General features: G+C 34.4%; 1 protein-coding gene across 1 annotated transcript in view; it reads right to left on the reverse strand.

The window, feature by feature from the left end:
- Positions 1 to 12874: 12874 nt before the first annotated feature.
- LOC111050609 (dedicator of cytokinesis protein 3) overlaps positions 12875 to 16934 on the reverse strand; it is a 135856-nt gene continuing 131796 nt past the window's right edge. Inside the window, 3 exon segments of the mRNA XM_039440297.1 lie at positions 12875 to 14551; positions 15388 to 15624; positions 16627 to 16833. Of these exon segments, the coding sequence (XP_039296231.1) occupies positions 13031 to 14551; positions 15388 to 15624; positions 16627 to 16833 (1965 nt within the window). The 3' untranslated portion in view covers positions 12875 to 13030.

Raw genomic sequence — 16934 nt, forward strand, 5'->3', positions numbered from 1 at the left:
ATTTTTACTTCGGGAGTTGGTCTACCATCATGTTTTATTTTACACCTATCTTCAATATTAATAATATGTTTGTCTTTAATAAATACTGAACCTTATTCATATTTCGTCATCAAAGTGCTGTTACGGTACCTACCTAACACAATAAATTATATTCACACTCTCACTAAAAGAAAATGCACATACTAGAAATACTCACGAATACACGAAACACACTAGAAATTACTATACTCTTCTAAACGCAAAACAAATTTATATAACGAAAAATGCAGTGAAATCTATCACAACTGTATACCGGTACAGTGTATTAGTGTATACCCGAAACCGTACTGTATAACCTCAAACTGTCACGCTTAGGCTACTACTTCTTGTTTGCCGCTTTTTTACTGTTTATTGCCACCAAATTTGAATTTATTGGTTATGCTCAAGATGGCTGATAATGAATCCGTATCACGAATACTCACAATTTATTCATTTCGAGGTTTACCGAATGCTTCACTTGCCTCGGCTAGGTTCGGCTACTCTCGGATGAACTCGTGAAACTTGGTTCAGGCAGGAGTGTGAACCAAATTCGTGCTAGCAAACCGATTCCCCTCCTCCGTACCACTACCTCACCCAGCCCTGTTTTCGGGTTCAGATTGGGGAATGAACATTCCACTTATGATTTCCACTCTGATGCATGATTTTGGACCGCCTTGACGTGCCGAGAAGAATGAAGTGTAGTACGATGAAATCTGAGCATTGTGTCAAAAGTTATAAGTGTTTCAAATTTTGATCCTTGAGGTGTCCTTAAGCGTACCTCTCCATTAGGAAATACTGAAATGAAGTGCATCTAGCGGGTGATTCTCATAGAACATGATCTCATGTCATTGTGCGAAATATAAATGTGAAGACAATGTAGTTGGTGATGATGGTTGAAGCTGGAAATTAGGTGTTTTTCACAATACAAGGAGCATTGTTGTCAGGTGTACCTGAAAATCTATTTGAGATAGAGCACTCTCCCTGATCTCAGATTGTAGAGCACAAAAATACGCCCAGAGGGATTTTGACTTATACATCTAAATGTTAACAAGATATTGTTGACCAAAAACTAAAATTTATGATTAATTGGTTTTTAATTGCAGATTTTGAACGCGGGCTATTCGTACTTCAATCTTCTAAACTCAGTGCACTAAATTAGTTACTTGATTGACAATATTATAGTCAATAGTGGAGTAGAGAATTGGAAACACATGTGAACGTGTTCCCCAGCTGGTTTTGATGAAATAAAAGTTGCACATTTTATGAAATGAATAAACTGATAAAATGTAGCACAATCCACAAGTGTTATTAATTCTAACACAGATCTGACCTAATGTTTAATTGGCCTATTGGTTCTACTTATTATAGTAATGACGAATAATAATTTCAAGAGGTGAAGTACCGGTACGGTAGTAGCCTACGACACTTTGCTGTTGCTACAGATACAAGTTGAGGCAAACAGACGGACGTTTGCAGATAGACGGATTAAAATGCCTTCCCAGTTGCCAGGTGTTCGAATGTTGCAACGTCCGTATGTCTGCAAAAGTCTGCTCACGTTTACATGCAGTCGTTACACGTTTGATTTTTTCACCGTATGTCTGCTACTGTGTGCAAATTTAATTTTTATTGATAAATTTATCATTAAATTCAAGGTCATTGTTGCTAATAAATGTAAAATAATCTTTATATAATACACAAGGTGTCATCAATAATATATTATATTCTATTGCGAAAACATAAAGCAAAGCTCTTTTTTGTAATCAGTAGCGGCTCGTGATCTTTTAGCTTGGGGGTTCAACCTCATGATCTATTGGGGAGAAAGGTCAAGAGGATATAGAGTATTGAGAATAATCAAGTGTAAAGGTAATCAATAATAATTTTAAGGAATTACCCCCGAAGATAAGCATATTAATTTTCTATAAATATAGATTTTTTGTCCTGTTCATATTTTTCTTGTTTGATTTTTACTTCGGGAGTTGGTCTACCATCATGTTTTATTTTACACCTATCTTCAATATTAATAATATGTTTGTCTTCAATAAATACTGAACCTTATTCATATTTCGTCATCAAAATGCTGTTACGGTACCTACCTAACACAATAAATTATATTCACACTCTCACTAAAAGAAAATGCACATACTAGAAATACTCACGAATACACGAAACACACTAGAAATTACTATACTCTTCTAAACGCAAAACAAATTTATATAACGAAAAATGCAGTGAAATCTATCACAACTGTATACCGGTACAGTGTATTAGTGTATACCCGAAACCGTACTGTATAACCTCAAACTGTCACGCTTAGGCTACTACTTCTTGTTTGCCGCTTTTTTACTGTTTATTGCCACCAAATTTGAATTTATTGGTTATGCTCAAGATGGCTGATAATGAATCCGTATCACGAATACTCACAATTTATTCATTTCGAGGTTTACCGAATGCTTCACTTGCCTCGGCTAGGTTCGGCTACTCTCGGATGAACTCGTGAAACTTGGTTCAGGCAGGAGTGTGAACCAAATTCGTGCTAGCAAACCGATTCCCCTCCTCCGTACCACTACCTCACCCAGCCCTGTTTTCGGGTTCAGATTGGGGAATGAACATTCCACTTATGATTTCCACTTTGATGCATGATTTTGAACCGCCTTGACGTGCCGAGAAGAATGAAGTGTAGTACGATGAAATCTGAGCATTGTGTCAAAAGTTATAAGTGTTTAAAATTTTGATCCTTGAGGTGTCCTTAAGCGTACCTCTCCATTAGGAAATACTGAAATGAAGTGCATCTAGCGGGTGATTCTCATAGAACATGATCTCATGTCATTGTGCGAAATATAAATGTGAAGACAATGTAGTTGGTGATGATGGTTGAAGCTGGAAATTAGGTGTTTTTCACAATACAAGGAGCATTGTTGTCAGGTGTACCTGAAAATCTATTTGAGATAGAGCACTCTCCCTGATCTCAGATTGTAGAGCACAAAAATACGCCCAGAGGGATTTCGACTTATACATCTAAATGTTAACAAGATATTGTTGACCAAAAACTTATTTCAAGGAACACTTTTCCATTAATTTACCTACCTATATTTTTTTATTGAAAAATCAAAATTGGAAATTGAACAAATTCAATGTAAATAATTTTATGGATAACAACCTATTTATTATCCTATGTATTCCTATATAGCATATTTACAAGTATTATAGTTACAATTTATCATAGCAAATCTATATAAAAATCGTGCCTCACATTTTGACATTCAATAAATTTTTTGTCTTTTATCTGGGAGATCTTTGCCGCAAGTTGTTCGATACGCCCAGCACATGCATATCACCAATCACGTCATTCATTCATATCGTTCTCGGCCTCCCTCACTTTCTCGTCTCCATGTGGCGTCCTTTCATATTCTCACCTTATTTATTAGTTTTCACCACATGCCCAAGCCATTCTATCCTTCTTGCCTTTATACATCTTACAATATTATAAGAAGGATACTATCTGTTTCAAATATTAAATTTATGATTTAATTGGTTTTTAATTGCAGATTTTGAACGCGGGCTATTCGTACTTCAATCTTCTAAACTCAGTGCACTAAATTAGTTACTTGATTGACAATATTATAGTCAATAGTGGAGTAGAGAATTGGAAACACATGTGAACGTGTTCCCCAGCTGGTTTTGATGAAATAAAAGTTGCACATTTTATGAAATGAATAAACTGATAAAATGTAGCACAATCCACAAGTGTTATTAATTCTAACACAGATCTGACCTAATGTTTAATTGGCCTATTGGTTCTACTTATTATAGTAATGACGAATAATAATTTCAAGAGGTGAAGTACCGGTACGGTAGTAGCCTACGACACTTTGCTGTTGCTACAGATACAAGTTGAGGCAAACAGACGGACGTTTGCAGATAGACGGATTAAAATGCCTTCCCAGTTGCCAGGTGTTCGAATGTTGCAACGTCCGTATGTCTGCAAAAGTCTGCTCACGTTTACATGCAGTCGTTACACGTTTGATTTTTTCACCGTATGTCTGCTACTGTGTGCAAATTTAATTTTTATTGATAAATTTATCATTAAATTCAAGGTCATTGTTGCTAATAAATGTAAAATAATCTTTATATAATACACAAGGTGTCATCAATAATATATTATATTCTATTGCGAAAACATAGAGCAAAGCTCTTCTTTCTAATCAGTAGCGGCTCGTGATCTTTTAGCTTGGGGGTTCAACCTCATGATCTATTGGGGAGAAAGGTCAAGAGGATATAGAGTATTGAGAATAATCAAGTGTAAAGGTAATCAATAATAATTTAAGGAATTACCCCCGAAGATAAGCATATTAATTTTCTATAAATATAGATTTTTTGTCCTGTTCATATTTTTCTTGTTTGATTTTTACTTCGGGAGTTGGTCTACCATCATGTTTTATTTTACACCTATCTTCAATATTAATAATATGTTTGTCTTTAATAAATACTGAACCTTATTCATATTTCGTCATCAAAATGCTGTTACGGTACCTACCTAACACAATAAATTATATTCACACTCTCACTAAAAGAAAATGCACATACTAGAAATTACTATACTCTTCTAAACGCAAAACAAATTTATATAACGAAAAATGCAGTGAAATCTATCACAACTGTATACCGGTACAGTGTATTAGTGTATACCCGAAACCGTACTGTATAACCTCAAACTGTCACGCTTAGGCTACTACTTCTTGTTTGCCGCTTTTTACTGTTTATTGCCACCAAATTTGAATTTATTGGTTATGCTCAAGATGGCTGATAATGAATCCGTATCACGAATACTCACAATTTATTCATTTCGAGGTTTACCGAATGCTTCACTTGCCTCGGCTAGGTTCGGCTACTCTCGGATGAACTCGTGAAACTTGGTTCAGGCAGGAGTGTGAACCAAATTCGTGCTAGCAAACCGATTCCCCTCCTCCGTACCACTACCTCACCCAGCCCTGTTTTCGGGTTCTGATTGGGGAATGAACATTCCACTTATGATTTCCACTCTGATGCATGATTTTGAACCGCCTTGACGTGCCGAGAAGAATGAATTGTAGTACGATGAAATCTGAGCATTGTGTCAAAAGTTATAAGTGTTTCAAATTTTGATCCTTGAGGTGTCCTTAAGCGTGCCTCTCCATTAGGAAATACTGGAATGAAGTGCATCTAGCGGGTGATTCTCATAGAACATGATCTCATGTCATTGTGCGAAATATAAATGTGAAGACAATAGTTGGTGATGATGGTTGAAGCTGGAAATTAGGTGTTTTTCACAATACAAGGAGCATTGTTGTCAGGTTTACCTGAAAATCTATTTGAGATAGAGCACTCTCCCTGATCTCAGATTGTAGAGCACAAAAATACGCCCAGAGGGATTTTGACTTATACATCTAAATGTTAACAAGATATTGTTGACCAAAAACTAAAATTCATCAAAATTGATTTTTCCTTCAAATTTCACTCATTTTTTAAAAATCATAACTCAGTACTCATTGGGGATAGAGAGTTCCGAATGATCTCATTTTATTCAGAATTTTATGATCTAAAAAAAGGCTAGAGCAAATTATTTGTCCGATTACGAGATTTGGCAGAAATAGCTGAAAACTCGAAAATGAGCCGAGAATACGAGGTTTTTGGGCCACTCTATATATCTAGCACAAGGAAATTTTGCTTGAAGGAATTGGTTCTGGACTTCTCTTATGTACCCAAATAATATATTAACAAATCAGAACTACAATATAAATTGCAAGCACACCCCTTTTTTATGTCTATATTGACTGGACTATAGGAGTTGGTTCAATTCTGGGGGTTCAATGGACCATTGAAAACATAGGACGAGCCGCCACAGCTTTCTTTTACGATAGTAATATGCTGTAATCTTCTTGTTCAATAAATATTGTAGGAATCCGTTTTTTAAATCTACAAAAGAATAAAACTCAATTGACAAATAATCATTTATTAAATTGACTTACAGAAAGCAACCATTGGACAGATACAATAGTCATATATTTACGACATCTACTAATTCACTATCCAAAATACACTACATACCAATAGTATAATATAGTCTTTGATGAAATAAAAATATCATTTCAGAATAAAATAATTTATTTCCTTATCTACTTTAACCTAATTTATGTATAATAAATACAGTTGATTCATTCTACTTGGCATCATACTTATAGATATATGATTGAATAAACAGTAGAATGATAAATAGTTTATAATAAAAGTGTAGTCCCAAAATGATAATGATAAAAAATTGGGTGTTTTAGTATAAAAAGGTATTTATGGTAGAAGCTACCCATGAACTCAATTGATATAAATCTTTAGTTGGTGATAGATTTTTAGAATTGATTGATTAAATTTATTGTGGCATTATGATTGTTCTAGGAATGATGAGACTCAAAATATGCTAGTATTTCAGCATTTTTACTCCAGTTATCCATAGTTACTTGACATTTATATTTTAGTCATCAACTAATTCTATTCAATATATGGAGAATCTCCATCACGCAAGCTTACACTTTTAAATGATAACATAAGCCCTATAAGTTATGATAATAATAACCACATAAAACCCGAACTCAAAACCTCCGATTAATTGAATGTCTACATTGATCTGGGATCAATTATGATCAGGGTTATATATAATTTCCTAAAAGATTTACAACCAAAAAGGTTTGATTCGACAAAAATGAGAGCAATATTCCCAATCAAGAGTAAAAAATGTGACTTTATCGCATTCCACAACTTGTTAAAATAGGAATACTCATTGTAAATAAAATTCAATAATAGTTTTCTACGGTATTACAATTAAAATCAGACTGCACTCAATTGGAAATAAAACTGAAATGAGTATTATCGAATATATTGAGCTATAATAAAATGAACAGCATGACTAGAAAATATTTTTACTTCCTACAATTATTTATTTGAATGAAAATGAGTTGGGCTTATCAATAAAAAATTGACTTCAAAATAATGATCAATAATGTTTGCAATAAATTTTAATGGATTTCTTCAAAACTGGTGATTGCTTCCAGTTATAGAATAATTTATAAAATTTTAAAAAAATATGAGTTGAAATTAATATGACTTCAATAATCTATTGTGCTCTGAGCTTTCAAAATTTACACTTATTCTAAGTCTTATTCGATTCTGAATCAGTGAGCTTGCACCTTTTGAAACTTAAATACTTGCGAGTATAATCGATTACGGTATCAGATATAACATTCGTTTCCTAGCCAAATTATTAGAGTCGTTCTACAACGTTTTTCTTGTCATTCATCTTCTCCTTTTTACCAAATTATAAAATTTTACAAAATAAAATAAATTGATAGTTACATCATTATGTCAGGTTACAGTCTACAAACTCTTATTTCAAAATAATCTTCAATTAATTAATTTAAAAATAATCTTTGATTGGACTAAGAATATTGGCTACTTTTAATTCTCCTATAAGATGATATATTTATTCATATTACTTATATTATCTGAGTTGAAAGGTATAGAAGTTTATACTTATAGGAATAAGTGGAAGTGGGATTCTAATAAAATAATAGGATTTTTAATCAGGGAATGTGATTCTACGTTATCTGAATTATACAGAAATTTGTAACATTACTGGAGTCTAGTAAATTTGAAAAAATAATAGTTTCTCCCTAAAATTAAGGATTATGTATGTAAATTACATACAGTACTTTGAAGGATTTTCGGTAGGATTCTAAACCTAGAAACACTTAATCAAATATGATGGGTTTTCATACATCTCTAGAGTATTAAAATAATGACTTGATTTAGTTTTACCTAGTTCTAAGTATTTACATAGCTGACATAGCAATACATTTTACACACTAAAAAGCTATAAACAAAAATTACTATGTTTTAAAAATATATTGGTAGATATTCATTTCTAAAATATAAATAGGAATATTCATAATTATGACATCAAGAAATTAATATCATTGGCAATTCGAGAACGTCAAATATAAAATACTGTATTATAAAGTATTGAAAAAAACATTAAAAAGGTAAATGCCAAATTCATTCAAGTTGATTTGAAACATAGTTTATAGGATTACATTTTATTATTCAACTATATCAAAAGTCGACTGATTGAATGATAATTGAAATAGTTTTAATTTTTAATGAATATTCGCTTCGAAATTGGAAGGAATTTTTGGTTATTTCCAGAAAAGTAGAATTTCATAGAAATAGTCTTCCACGAGTTTATTAATTTTTCATTCAGAGAATAGAATTCACAATAAAAACAATAGAGTACACTCCAATACAGCTCAAAATAATTTTGCACATACTGGATTATTTGAAATATGAAGGTCAAAATAATTATTATATTAAATTGTTTAGGCTCAATATTCATAGTAAAAACTACACCAACAAGAAAGAGCTATACGATAATTAAATATTAGGAGGTAATAAAGGGTTTATAATATTATGGTTGATATAGAGATAAGTGATAGACATAATACACATCACAAATACATATTTATATATTATATTAAAAATAAACAGGAATAGCTGACCTACAAATTCCTTTATAAATCGAGAGCTACAATAATGAGGAGATTTTGCATCAAAATTATACTATTTACATATGAGAGTATAATCTGTGGATACATGTTTTACTAAAAAGGAGTTTTAGTATGATAAATAATTGAATACTCTTATGGAATGTTTGGAATTTGAATCAAGGAACACGGGACTATGAAACAAGGGACTTGAACAAGGAACTCGTCTATGAAAGGAAATGTACAATAAGTATTGTTAAATCAATTAATATGCTATCTTATTCATTTCCAATGGAAATATTCACCTCCATTAATACTCCTTTATATATCTAAATATATAATTCATTAAAACAGATGTAAATTGAAATGTTAGTGGTAATGGAGGATGATGGAAGTAATATTCTTCCCTAAAAACTTGTATGAACGAACAGTAAACTAATAATAATTGATAAATTCTGCATTAGATTCTAGTTTTGTATTTAAAAATCTAGACCAGAAAGTATAGCAAGCAATTTATGAGCTGCCAAATTTAAACTAACATCAGATTTGGCATTATGCTATAATCTATAGTTTGTTATGGCATAGCATAATCATAGATGCTATTATTTTCTCTATAGTTATGGCCATACATGTATACAATTTAATATGAAATTAAAAGGAAACCATATTAAAACCTTCAACTACTGTTTATGAAGAAAAATGTGCAACATGTTATAAATTTGAATATTGTACCAGACAATATTCAAGAGAATTCTATACACAATTTGTACCGAAAATTGATAGTTATTAAAGATAAATGTGTTTCTTTATTAGTTTGTGGTCGAGCTGTGTAACAAGTTTGCTACAAATATTTCCAAATGTAAATTTGTTGCGTTTTTCATTTTTTGAGCATAATAGAAGTAGAAGTTTGTAATTTTATAAGTGAAAAATTAGTAAAATTTATGCAAAATGATTCTACGTCACCCTGATAGAAGGAGGTAGAATTGTTACTTTATCATAGAAAGTGGTTACCTAAATTAAAATCATTCATAGAAAGTAGATGAATTATTCATCGCTATTAGTTTGGCATGCACTGATGTTCATTTTTGTACTAGAAGTAGAAATTCAAAAAGTAGCTACTTTCCAAAATTGGTTCAAATAAATCAAAAATTATTTCTACCAATTGGATTGGGCACCGTATAATTATATATATATATATATATATATATATATATATATATATATATATATATATATATACAGCAATTTTTACTAAGGGCCGTTTGCACAGTGTAAGTTTAAGCTAAAGCTTAAACCAAATCTGGATTTTTTTTGTTTAAACTAAAATTCCGTTTGCACAGTATCACTTTAAACTCTGTATATTGAGTTTAAACACTAGGAAAGTTTAAACCTCCAAAGCAGGAGGTTTAAACCAAATAATTTGGATTAACTTGACATCTGTAAAGATTTGATGGGGAACAGCTGAATCTGATAGTAAATTATTTTTCGACGGTTGTTTTTAATGCTTCTGTAGACGATAATATTATTAATTCAGGTTATAGTGAATCATTATTTGAATGTAAAAATAATTGTAATGGAGGAATTGATAGAAGTTTTTAATGTGATTGATAAAGATGACTGCGAAGAAATTTTGAAACTGAGAAAAATTGGGCAAAAAACAAATAATTTAAATTTCTGGAATAGAGAATTTTTTAACGGTTTTGCTTGAGTACAGCAACTGCCAATTTAGTATTTTGATTGAATAAACAACTTGATAGAAATTAAGACAATTTTTAACAGTGGTATTGGATTAGAAAACATGTTTTCAATAACACATAACTGAGATATATTGCTTTTGAGAAATTTTAAATAAACGAGGAAGACCGTAGTAGATTCAAGCGTAACAAAATAACTTTTTTATCTTACATTCTAAAATATATTTTCTGGTGCCAACTAAACATAAGTTTTTGAAGAATTTCTTGATCGCTTTTCACTTTTATAACCGTACAGCTTACAGCTCTGTGGATTTTGAACAAGAAAATACTAAAATAGTAGCTACATAACCTCAATTTACTGATGGTTTGTAAACAAATAAAAAATTTCCTGTAAAAATCAGCTTTCCTGATATTATAAACGATGACACTCTATTACCAACTTAACGCTAAACTAGTTTAACTTAAATTGGATTAGTAAATGCACTGAGAAAACCGATTCAAGTTTAAACTTCCAGATCAACTTAAACTCGATTAACTTAATCGAGTTTAGCAATCTATACTGTGCAAACGGCCCTAAGTGTCCAAGTTTGACCTGAGGATATTATACTATGATGAAATGTCATTGGTTAAGATTATAATTCGGTCGTATTCATTTCAGATAATTCCACAGGGGAGAAAAAAAATTAGGAAACATGTAGCCTACTGTACTATAGTTATCATAATATGATGATGTAGTTGAAAGGTAACACTGACACACCAACACTGGCTAGGAATTTCTGTTATACAAAAACGTTTTACTATTTTGTAGTGTTTTAGAATTCAATAACAATTATACAAATCTCATTTCGACCAAAATTGGAGTTAATCGGTATTAAGGTGCGTACAGATATACTCGCCTCCAACACTCACTCCGATCATGAACGTTACGGGAGATGTTAGCTCTTCTCGCGTTCCACTCTTGCTCCCCGGTCGATCATCAATCGATCTGCTCGAGTGACGTTCGATTGCGGAGCAGAGCGAAAGTCTGTACGCACCTTTACGCCCATATACACCATTCTACTTTCAACACTGGTCTAGGTTACTTGACGATATGGTCGCATCTATTATAATGTATAAAGCTGCGTTTACACCAAAGTTATTCACGAAATGTTTATTTTTCCGACCTTATAGGTTCTATTAGATTAAACTGAGCTTGACAAGCACATACGCGCTTCATGTGTATGATAAGTTATGTTCAATCTAATAGAATCTATAAGGACGGAGAAATAAACATTTTGTTAATAACTTTGGTGTAAACGCAGCTTTACACTCCAAATTTAAACGACCAGGTGATCAATTTCCGTTTAAACTTAGATGGTGCATATGGGTCTTAGGCTCATAATGGTCTAGCATTTTATGCAAAATTATAAACCAGCTTTAATGAAAGATTGAATTCCCTATTAGACCTGTTTTAGGCCCGTATGCATATGCTGTTCGTTTAAACCCCGAATGAAACACATTATGATAAATGCAACCATATACAATGCAATACAATAGAATAAAAGCAGCCATATCTACAAGTAAACATGGTTTAGCGTTAAACGTAGATGGTTCATAAGACTATGAAATATTTTATGAAGCATGAACCTATTACAGTATTAAAATATTCTTCATAAAATATCTGATAGTCTAATACGATTTTCAGCAAAAAAATTACTCCCTAAAGCTGAATTCTCACATAAATATCAGTGAACGTGTCTGGTAAAGTGAAAATATCATTTTCCTACAGTTACGTTGAAAAGTGGCCATTGCTGCACTGATTACAGAACGCAAAGAATCACTTTTCCGCTCTAGTGCGGGAAAATTTTTTCTGCACTCCAGATTTGCAACATGGCAATGCAAAATACTTAGTAGGTTATATGGAGCAACAGTGCAGCAAAATCAAAATGAAGTTGGTAACAGTGACTGCTGTGGCTGCTATAGTGAGCAGAGGTGCAACCAAGCACAACGCGCTAATTATTATTCATTATATATTATAACCAAGGACAACGAGGACTTTAGGATTTTAGGATTAAGGTTTTTATCAATAATAAAATTACACAGAAAAACATTTGATGCATTTCAGGCAATTTTACCCATAATTACCCACTTTTCATATTCAATGGTAACTGTAGGAAAAACTTAATGTGAAATACGTGCGCAAAGTTCCTCTGCTGCACTCAAGAAACCATTCCGCCCTCGCCTACGGCTCGGGCGTAAACGTTTCTTTCGGTGCAGCAAACTGTCACTTTGCGCACTAGTTGCACAAATAACTATTTCATGGTTTCTAATGAGACTATTCATACTCGCTTGGCCGAGCTAAGTGGGAACGGTCCCATTAGAATTCATGAGAATAATATTTTTACTTGGAACCGCACCCGCTCTCTGATACTGATATGTGAGAATCCAGCTTTAATCATAGACTATGAACGGCACAATATGAGAGACTACCAGCGTCATGAAGCTTTACAGGAAAGAACTACGTGGACTATCAGCTTGAGATAACAGTAAAAGTAGCGACATAAACGCCCTATACCATGGAATATCTACTTATGTTATTGTTTCTCTATGGTATGAGTGACTACCAGCGTCACGAAAAATAACTAAGCTACTAGAACTATCGGCTTGAGTTAACAGTGAAATTTGGACATAAACGCCCTATACCACGAGATATCTTCTTGTAATATCTTTTCTCTATGCTAGAACTCACCTTAATATTACTAGGTTACAACATTCTCAATCCAAAATATTCATAATCCTTGGCACAGAATAGTTCTCCGGATGGGGAGGAGGAATGTTGGGCTCCCCGTTCTCCTCGTCGGGGTTTTGTCCCGGGGCACCAGACTTGGGGGGGATGGGTGGGGGAGCAGGGGGTGCAGTGGAGCGGGGGGAGACGGCTGGAGGCAGCACCCACTCCTCGTACCCCGAGAGGTTGTTCAGTTGCTCCGAGTAGCCCGAGTCCCTCATCAGGGTGGTCAGTGAAGAGTCAGCCGGCTCCGAGTCTTTGCGCCCTGGGAGGCGTTTAGGAGGCGCGGGGGGGACCTCGCCGCTGTTGCGTTTGTCCGGGGCACGAGGGGGAAGGGGAGGAGCTTCCTCACCACTCAAACCCCCTTCCAAAATCAGTTCCCGGTCGTTTGATGACATCCGCTGGTGACCTCTGCTGAGGGTTCTTTGGTGCCGTCTCACATTTCCACCCTCCCCCTCAACCTCCGCCACCCCATAATTGGAGGATTTGGGTCGTTGAGGTATTGCCGGCGGTGGAGAGGCACCATCGTTGGCATCCATTGTCTCCAGGATCTCCATGGGCTTGCTGTAGATGTCATCACCAGTCTCACATGCAGCCAGATGTCCGTAAACGCCAGACACTGTGTTGCAGTACTCCTCATTGGGCACAGGTTTCTGTGCCACCTGTTGCCGATGATCCACAGGCAGTGGGGGGAGCGGCGAGTGCACAATGCTGTCAGCTGGGCGCTTCAGGGAATGCCGCAGCCTGTCCAGTCGGTCCAGAAGTCTCTTGTGGAGAGGCTGCACATCGGGCGGTGCCAGCTGACCATGCACCACCAGACCACTCTCCAGGATCTCCACCTGCTCCAGGATCAACGAGTGCAACCTATGCACATGTGACGTGTACTGAGGATGGTTCCTGATGTAGTCGGCTGAGAAGAACGCTTCCTGGTACTTGGCGATGCCTCCCATCACATTCGCATCCAGAGTTCCTGAAAGCCGCATACTCAACATGTTTATACTACGTTTCGGATCCAAAGTGTATGCAGCAATCAGCTGACTTAGATCCGAGTTGACATTCTGCATTGTTTCACAGGCGAACTGAACTGGAGGCACCTCTTCCACAGTCATCTGCACCACTTCAAACCATCTCAAAATCCCTGGCAAGGAGTCAGATGTAACCAACAGAGTCCTCTCCAACCACATACTCTTGAACTCGTTATCCTTATCAATCGGTGGCTTGTGGTTGGGTCGATCCAGCTGGAATCTCGAGACCTGGTTCACCTGATAGAACCTTGCGATTTTGTGTGGCACAGAAGCTATAGAAGGTGCTCCCTCGACACAAGGTGGACCACTTTCTGGTAGTGGTTTGACGTTGCAAATCTGTATGTACTGCACGTTGGAATGGAGTTCGGTGTGAGTCGGTGGTGTGTTTTTGGTGAGGATTTGCGCCAATGGGAATTCCATTTGCATCCGTTGTGTGAATGTCTCCACCCGCTCGTATTCAAGGCCTCTGTAGATGAACACCTTGTTCTGAGAAACAAAATGGCAATAGATTAGAATAATATTCCTATATTTGTCTTACAAATAACAAACTTCCATTTATTGAATCAATTTAGAAATGTATATACCGTAACGATGTAGCAGTCTAAATTAGAATCAATTTGAACACTTATATAACAATATAGCACTCTAAATAAGCGATTGATATATTGATGTATAAATCTGAGACTGTTGTATTTTTTATCATCATTGAGAATTCAAATTGATAGTTGAAAGAGAATTACTAGGTACCCTTGTTATAGATTTATATAATTAAGCATTCAAGTAGCCCTATTTAAATTACTTATCTGGAATTGATGAAAATTGATAATTAATAGAGAATATTGTGTGAACATGGCTTGTTGTAAGTATGAGTGGAACATCGCTATCAAACAGTAAGTAGTAGAATCTTGTCAATGACGGTAGCTGATACATGTTATATTAATTGTTCATTCTCGTTTAAAATAATCAATTATATTTCATTAAGCAAGGAATTATATTTTTCAATAATTTCATAATGAATTTTCATAATAGAGATGGAATATTTTGTTAATTATTAATTCTACATTGTTAAAAGCCGATCTGGCAACAGAGCGAAGCGAGAAAAAGATAGCGCTATCCGATTTGTTGAATGATAGACAAGGATAGCAATACCATTGCTTATCAAAAATGTCATTATAACGTGGACCTCACTATAGGACATTTTTTAAATCTAATGAGCCAATAAATCTACAGGTTTATTGCTTCATTATAGTCAGTAATGTGTCCTAGAAACTGGGGATTTTTAGTTTTTTACATACATATTTTCAATAAATCAATAAACTCACCCTCAAAAACATGGGGAAACTGAGTCCATAGAACCCAACCCGGAAGTACTCCGGCTCAGGCCTCAGTTGATGCAGGATGTTGTCATAAAAGCGTGCCTGCGTCTGTAGAGCCACACCCAGCTTGGCGTAATCGTACAACCTCTTCTCATACAGTTCTGCCAGCTCTTTCAGCAAAGGAATTCCGTTTTCCCAGCACTTGCCTCTGTCGAAGTACTTGACAATCAGGTGGAACAGCACCTACATAAAACAGAATGGAATGAAAATTAATAAATAAAAATTTAAAAATTGAATCACATAATGAAAACTAAAGATTTATTCTTATATTTGAAGAACTTTCTCTTATAATATATATTTTGACTCAGAACCACAAACTGATTGAGAAGAGCTGAGGGTGATGCCCGCATGAGCTCTAGGCTTGTGCGTGGGTAATGAGGCGGATGACAATGATAGATGAACGGACCTACAGTTGTTTTAAGTGGGTTCCGAGCCATCGGGAAGTGATTTTACAACTCATAAATCATTTGTATTTACACTTTCTGCATTTCACATCGATAATATATTTTTTATAGTTATTGCGTCAGAGAACGAAGAAGTATACGCACTACACTTGAAGCTTCCTTGTTAATACTTTCAAATGTATATATTTAGAGGAGTTTTTATACTTTTGAACATTTATCAAGAAATAAAAAATACAAGTACCCTTTTAACAAATTTTAAAAAGGGTACTTTGATTTTTTATTTCTTGATAAATAATTTTTGATTATTTTATATATTATAAATTTTATTTTATATGATATGATATTATTTTATATGATATTACTTATATTTTATATTATATTATTTTATTTATTTTTATTTCTTGATAAATGTTGAAAAGTATAAAAACCAGAAGTTAAGAAATTAGAAGGAATAGAAAAAATTGCACCCAACTAACGTTAAAAACTTGATAATATTGAGTTATTTAAAATATTTCAACTTGTTTTACTTTTTGACAACCTGTTTTACTTATGAAGTAGGGTACTAGAAGCACAGTTGACTGAAAATGGATGTAAGTGTGGCCTACTCAAAATTTGAAAATAAACGTAATATTAGGTACATGGTGATATTACCTAATATCACAGAATACAGAATTGTTATAATACTAATAGCTAATATCAATGGACGGGCTCATATAATGAAAATGATATTACTTCCTTGGCACGGTAATAATAATTATTAAATATGAATGTGGAAAATCACCTCTTTGCGTTGCCATTCGGGTTGACCTTGAGGTGCCTCAGGGTCGTTGAGGAGCGGTGAGGTCCCAGACCAGCTGAGCGAATCGGCGTACAGCTTCAGTGTGAAGCCGGCCTCAGTGAAGTTGTCGGCCGAGATGTGCAGTGCGTGGAGCTTGAAAATGTAGCGCAGATACATTTCTTTGCGGTTGATTTCGTTCTTGTAGAAGTTCTGTCAACAGAATAAAATATTTCAGATTGGATAAGATTCATTTTTTGTTTCTTAGGTCCTGAGGATGAAAAGTTTACATTAGAGGATGAAAAAGTTTAGAT

Source organism: Nilaparvata lugens, chromosome 13 (assembly GCF_014356525.2).
Source record: "Nilaparvata lugens isolate BPH chromosome 13, ASM1435652v1, whole genome shotgun sequence".
Lineage (NCBI taxonomy): Eukaryota > Metazoa > Arthropoda > Insecta > Hemiptera > Delphacidae > Nilaparvata > Nilaparvata lugens.